The sequence below is a fragment of the Buteo buteo genome, chromosome 6, assembly GCF_964188355.1.
Source record: "Buteo buteo chromosome 6, bButBut1.hap1.1, whole genome shotgun sequence".
NCBI classification, from domain to species: domain Eukaryota; kingdom Metazoa; phylum Chordata; class Aves; order Accipitriformes; family Accipitridae; genus Buteo; species Buteo buteo.
In genome coordinates this window covers 40,841,063-40,847,976 of record NC_134176.1, presented here as the reverse complement: position 1 = coordinate 40,847,976, position 6,914 = coordinate 40,841,063, and the positions used below count along the sequence as shown (strand labels likewise).

Here is a 6,914-nt window from a genome sequence, read left to right as displayed (position 1 = left end):
CTAAGCCCGGGTGACACCAATATGCGCGCCACAGCAGGCTGTGGTCCTGGACTTCTGGGGCTGCCGGTTTTAGTGGAGGTTCAAGCACTAGCTGTAACTCTGCAAAAGCCTCTTCAGCCAGCGAGGGAGTTTAGAGAGACTAGGCGTGAGGACATGTCGTGTGGAGTGAGCAGGATGGAGTTTCTCTTGCAAGGAGTGGATGGATAAATTGTTCAATTGGCAGTGATGGCATGTTGAGAACATGTGACTTCAATCAAATTATACGGAGTAGTAAGAGTTGCAGAAAGCTAATGAGACCTGAGCAGCAGCATAATGACAGTTAACTGGAGAGAAAAGATCCCTGAGAGCAAAGCAAGACTCAGTACCATAAATGAAGGTTTTGTATTTTCCTGGGCAGCTCTCAAACTGGTCTGACAAAATGACCTTGGAAGGAGAAATTGTACTGATAGAGGCCAGTGTTAAACAGGCCTTCAGCACTGGCACCATTCCAGCAAGACCCTCTCAAGAGATCAACTCATTTGAGAAGAAGTTGTTCCTTTCTACCTGAGTGGTGGGGAAAAATAAGGCACTAGCCAAAAATTAATTAGGACGCAAAACCCCAATCATCTCAGGCAGTCATGGAAAAGATATCCTAGATCTGGGGTTGGGTTGGGTTTGGGTTTTGGGGTTCTTTTTTGGTTTTGTTTCCTTTTTTTTTTTTTTTTTTTTTTTTTAAGTATTATGATTCTAAGTTAATCATCACCATAAGGTGACAGCTTTTTACAGTCAGTCTTAATCTTCTACTGGCTAGGTTTTCTGTCTCTCAACTCCACTTCCTCCCTAAGAACAGCTATCAGCATCTGTTGACATCATTACTAAAGAGTTCCACAAGTAATTAGTCCCTAACTTATTGGCAGGTGTTATTAGTTTTAAAACAAGCAACAAAGAGAGAAGTAAGACTTGCATGTATCATAACTGCATTTAACCATGCTTTAACCTATCCAACAGAATTTTAATACCCTGAGTGTCAAATGCCAATCCAAGACATTATAGGAACAGATGGATGATTACATCCCTAATAGAAGACAGTGCTAGTGCTGCCATTCTCCCTGGATGACAGGAAAAGTACTTTTCATCTTCCCACTCTGCAGTTAGTTTTTGTTGGAAAGAAACAGACTGTCACCAGAAGACCATTACCTAAGGTCAAGGTATATGAGCCTCATTACAAATAGGTATCACCAGCTTCATGTAAATAGAAAACATTTCCAAAGTGTACATGGCTGTAAATGTGAGAGTTCTGGGCTAAGGTAACTCAAGACCCACAGCCAGAATAATTTATCGTTTTGATGTCAAAGTTCATCATCTATGGGTTGCCATCATTCCCCAGGTACGATCCAGTCTGTCATTGCTGAGGGTGCAGGCTAGCTGTTAAATTCTCCGAGTCACAAATACTGCAAGCAAGAAAGTACCTACTACTCTCTTCAGATACTTGTTGCTTGATATCATGACCAATTCAGGCTGTCAAATTTGTACTACAATGCAGCCTACTTACCATTGTTTCACTTCTCCTCTGTGTACCTAGTTAACATAACTTAGGCTAGTTCAAATAAATCCTTTTCTTTTTGGATTTACACTTGTAGCTAAGTAGTCATTTGGTTATTTCATATTTCAAAGCTTTTCTCAGCCAGTCCCTTCAATTCACCTGTCATTTTGGTGGCTCAAGCTCACTCCTCTGCAGTTCTGCAACAGCTTGCAGGTGCTTAAGTGTTCATCCCAAATGCAAGTGCAGAAACTCCTGAATCTTTCCCCAGGAGTGTTCCTGTGCATGGGCATGTGCTTTGCTCTCTCCGCCCCCCAGAACAGGCACCCCCAGAACACGATCCATAGCTACCTGACAAAATGGAGTAGAAGGAGGATCAATTCGGTGACCTGCTCCTGGATAACTCAGAAGTTCAAAGTTTTCTTTCCCGTGCTGGCGTAGACGCCCGATTGCCAGCTCAGCATATAAGGAGCTCTTCCACATACGATCATCTTCCCCTACCACTAAGAGAAAGTGACCCTCTGCTTTTTCAATGGGGATCGTGCAAGGAGAATTAGCAGGATTTGTTGGGTCATCCAGAGCTTCAAAAATGTCAAATACACCAGCGTCAGAAACACTGACCTTATTCATATCAAAACGCAGCCCAGGCAGAGTCATCTCACCATAATGGAGGTCTGCAACTGTGTTTGAACTACAGCCAGAGATACAGACAGCAGCCACTACTTCTGGCAGGAAGGTGATCATGGAGAGTGCTAATTCTGCCCCTTTCCCAGTCCCAATCACTCCAACTCCTGGTCCCTTCACCTTCAGGTAAGATAGGGGGTGGGGAAGAGAGGAAGAAAGGAATAAAGGAAGTATACATTATAATGGGATTAGCCATTAAATGCCTTTGGAGTTGTGTTACTAAAAAAAAAAAAAAACAAAAAAAAGAAAAAGGTTAGGTTAATTATTGATGTGATCTGTTGGAATGCTACAGTCTGGACCCAGGCTCCTCCTTCTGTTTAATGTCTTATTTTCAGAGACAACAAGAGCCATCAAACCCCAGAAAGTAACACAGACAGACACAAGAAATACCATCACTTGGACCTCACCTAGTCCCTATGGCATATTTTGATGCAAATATTTTCTCTTTTTCCCGAAACAGGTAGCAGGAAATTCAAGCACAGTCTATTGCGATATATGTCTCAGGCAAATAAAGTAACCTCACAATTGACGTTTGAAGGATTAATAAGTAGTATTTAGCCTTGTCCTTTTCTAGCCTGGAAAGTAAAACGGAAAGCAACATCCCAAGTCATCAAATCCCTTCCTTTGCTGACTATTGAGCAGTTTTGCATCATCCTTTCTTAAACTAATTGATTTAATTTTTAAAAAACCCATCTTTATCACCACTGCTCCTGTTTGGATGATATTGCAGCACTTCACTGTTCTAATGATTAGGCATCTTCTAGTTTCCAGCATGAATTTATTTAACAGACAGCTTGTGCTGGAAGAAATTCACTCTCTGCAGTCATATGCACTGCCGCCTATGTAGGACCTACTGGTCACTGCCACCACTTGGCCATGACTGCTGAATCCTCCTTTGTCCTGAGAGATCTCTCATTACACTCACCTTCGGGTGACGCCGTAGGAATCTAGCTGCCTCCTCAAAGTACTCGAGTTTGAATTCTTTCATGACTTTAGGCAGATCTTCAAAATCAAAATATGGCAGAGAAAGAGCAGCAAAACCACGGGTAGCCAGGAGACTGGATCTAAATTCAATCAAACCTCCTTCATCACCGTACATGTCAATCACTCCTGGAAAGGGGCCATCCCCTATATTAAAAAGAAGAGGTACAGAGGACAACTTATCAAACAGGACACTAAAAACTATCTGGTGAAGAGCAAACAACAAAATATAGAAGGCTTAAGACATTTTCTATTAATACTCATTACTTTTCCATTTGCACAGCAGAGATTAGAGAACCAGTGCTATATCCCACTTTAGCTATTTCAAACTAAGAATAGGTCCTTACCTTCCTGTAAAAACATGTGAACAGTTAAACTTGCTTCTTTTAAAAAAAAAAAAATGTTCTAAATGTATTTCTCAATGGTCTTAACCTCCCACCCTCACAACAATCATCCTCTAAATCAGCTATTTTCCCACAAAGAAGTCAGACCTTAATTAGCAAAGTGCACGCTCATTACTAATGAGGCAACAGCACCGAGCCCTGGAAGTAAATTCTACAAAACTTACGCAAACTCTGGAAAAAGGTACATTGAGCAAAGCGCAGCAGAGAGACACCCATTGCTAGATGAAATCAACTGGACTTACCAGCTCTATCTCAACATTAGCACTGTAACACTTGGCAGCAGAACTGCTACTGCAGATGTGAGGAGACAGAGGGTAAAACTGAGAGCTATGTGGGTGCAGTTAGGTGTGCATGACTGATGCATAGATAAACATGCATATACATGTATACAGTCAGTCCCACAGAACTACAGAGATAATCAGAAGCACAATTTTAAACGAGCATGCTTTTGCAGCCAAGGTCATGTTTTGATATTACGGTACGCCACACCAGGAGATGTCAGGTTAAAGCGCTAAGGATACTACTACCTCTTGGAACTATAAAGACCCCAGGCAGGCAATTTCTTTTTTTTACTTTTTTGTTTTTCCTGGCCACCAGATGTCACCACTGATGCACTCGGATCCAGCTGGCTACAACCACCTCAGCGGAAAAAGTACCTGCTTGTGCAAGAGTGCATTAACTCTCTGACATTACCTATATGCAATAAAGAAAAGACCTCTGGCATTTCAAGGTGCTTGAAAAAAGGAAGTTTTGGACAAGGCATGCTAGATGGTGGAAACGTCCTAACTTAAAGCAAGTCAGAAAAGGACTGATACATGCTCTGGGGTTTTCTTTAAGTTCTGAAATATTTCACAGAAGTTCAATATTCTACTTGAGAGAAAATTGGATAAATTGGATAAATTTATCATAATGCCATGATCAACAGTAACCTTTAGTTAACAACAGTCAGCCTAGGTGGCTAGAAAAAGAAGTATTCATTGGTCACCCCTAACTGGAAAGCTTTCTACCAAGAACATGCGATCAGAACACAGTCAAGCAATAATGTGAATAATGTGTTTCTCTCTCATGAAGACAGCCTTTAACTTACACAAGGATCCTGGACTGCCTTCCTGAGTGCCTACACATGCCCATGTATACAGTTTCTGCATAGCTCACTGAAAAGCAGGATAAAAGGAGCTAGACAACTTTACTACTGCTTAAAAACAAACAAAACCCCACACCTGTTACTCTTATGCCTGAATTGAGAAGTCAGTTTCATATTAAAACTACAGCATAAGCCCACTCATGTCATCTCACTTTTACTAAAAACGGTTCATGTTTAAGATTCCTATCTTAATAGTATTAACATTTTTCCATCCCTGGAGCAAAGAAAGGTATGGTAGCAATGCTGTAACTGGATCCTCCATCAAGAAGGATGCCAGTATAATTTAAGCAATGATTCCAGACTTTTCCACGCTATTACAACACCAGACTTTCTAAAGGGAAAAAATGCAGTTCTATCTTGCAGATCTCCAGATTCCCACTGAGCTCAGCAGAAATCCAGCTCATCCGCTAACACAGGATATATCAAAACAACCACATCTCAGTGATCGAAAATCCAGAATGCTGACTAAATATTTCATCCAAAATTCAAAGTTCAATCTCTGTTGTTGTTTTTTTCTTCAGTGGACTTTGGATCCATATCTAAATGGATAAAGAGATTATCGGTTTGGAAATCATTCACTGAAAATACTTAAATCCCTAATAACTGTAGTGGTACTTGGGGGATTTGCTGAACCAAGTCGCTATAAATTAGAGGTAATATGGAGGGCAGTTCTAGTAGCACAACACTCAGGGAAATACAAGAAGTTTAAATCATGGCTCAAGCGTACAAACACCGTCATAGTTGTAAGGTTTCATTTTCCAACACCACCAGCAGTCCATCAGAGTATCACACCTCATAAAGCACAAGTATCCCACAAGCAGAACAGGTAGAACTTGCTCAGAAATCTGTTTTGCCTTTATGCCACAGAACAAGGGAAGTAACTCAACTATTAACTTAGCTTTGGCTCTGGTGTAGCAGAGGTAGAACACCTATTTTCTAGAATCTCTTCTGCTGCTCTGCTTACTTGCATGTGTTTCACAGGGAAGAAAACCACCTTTTTGATTCAATTCTACTCGGGGTAAAATCCTTGGGGGATTTAGCACAGGCTCACATGATGAAGCCTTTCAGCTTTTCTGAACATTACAGATTCTGGCAGTCCAGAGCAAACATCAAACCTACTGAAAAATGGTAGACTTGAGAGCAGCAACATGGTAGACACCACAACCCCTCTTCACACTTAGCTTCTGCCTGTCGCACAAGAGCCACTTGCCCGTGCCTGCCCTGCCCGGTAAGGACCGGGCAGTGTGGCCACGCACAAGCAGGGCCATGTCCCAACAAGCCTTTGGGAGTGTCTCCCTAAGATTTCAAGGAAAAAAACACCGGCCACCTGTCTGCAGGGTGGCGTTCAGAGCTATTAGGGAATATGGATGTCCCGGGTGCTGTCCTTGATATGTTTTTCTTTTAAAAGGGACTTTCCTTGCTCTGGACAGAGAAGCCGAAGGGTCCCGCCGGCCTCAGGGCAAAGGTCTCCGGCCGGGGCACTCACCCGGCGGCAGGAAGAGGGAGCCCCTTACGCCTCCCTCCTTCAGCCGGATCCTCCGCACGCCGGGGGCCGTGAACCACCTCTCCACCTCGGCCTTGGCCACCACCGTCCCGGGGATGGCGCCGGGCAGGCTGTGGCCCTGGTGGACCAACATCTCCACCTTCATCGGGGTGCCGGTGCTGCGCGGAACGAGCCGCTGGTACGGCCTCTCCATGCCGGCGGGGGCGAGGCTCCAGAAGAGCCCCATGGGCTCCACGCCGGTGTAGTCCCCGCCGTGCGAGGCGTCCGTGCCCAGGTGCAGCTCGCCGCGGCTGTCCGCCCGGTAGTGCGCGCACGACTGGAAGAGGCAGCCGCGCTCGTCGGCCGCCACCGCCCGCAGGGTCACCGCCTGCCCCGGGCCCAGCCCCGCCACCCGCGTCTCCACCCGCTCGTCCGCCAGGCCGGCGGCGGGGGACACGGCCACGCTGACGGCCCGCCGCCGCGGCGGCGGCGGTGGGAGGGGGGGCGGCGGCGGGGCGCGGCACAGGACCCTGGCCGGGGCCGAGGCGGCGGCGACCGCTCTCCACATGACGGCGGCAGCTGAGGCAGAGCCGCTGCGCTCAACGGCAATAACGGCGGCGCGGCCGCCGCCCCCTCCAGGCAGCCTCAATCGAGAGCAGAGCTCCCACCCCCTTCGCCCCAAGCGGCGCGTTGTTACAG

General features: G+C 45.4%; 1 protein-coding gene across 1 annotated transcript; it reads right to left on the bottom strand.

Annotated features, from left to right (window-relative positions):
* Nucleotides 1-667: 667 nt before the first annotated feature.
* LOC142032217 (acyl-coenzyme A thioesterase 5-like) lies at nucleotides 668-6,826 on the bottom strand. Its single transcript, XM_075030598.1, has 3 exons — nucleotides 6,219-6,826; nucleotides 3,129-3,331; nucleotides 668-2,323 (listed from the first exon to the last, which is right to left on the bottom strand). The coding sequence occupies exons 1-3, from the start codon at nucleotides 6,781-6,783 to the stop codon at nucleotides 1,748-1,750; spliced, it is 1,344 nt and encodes a 447-aa protein (XP_074886699.1). The 5' UTR covers nucleotides 6,784-6,826; the 3' UTR covers nucleotides 668-1,747.
* Nucleotides 6,827-6,914: the final 88 nt, after the last annotated feature.

Excerpts from the sequence above, each read along its gene's own strand:
- LOC142032217 (XM_075030598.1), bottom strand. The coding sequence starts at position 6,783 with ATGTGGAGAGCGGTCGCCGCCGCCTCGGCCCCGGCCAGGGTCCTGTGC. Across the intron at positions 3,332-6,218 it reads CTCCCTCTTCCTGCCGCCGG|GGGATGGCCCCTTTCCAGGA; the intron begins GTGAGTGCCCCG and ends TTTTTAATATAG. Across the intron at positions 2,324-3,128 it reads TCCTACGGCGTCACCCGAAG|GTGAAGGGACCAGGAGTTGG; the intron begins GTGAGTGTAATG and ends TCTTACCTGAAG.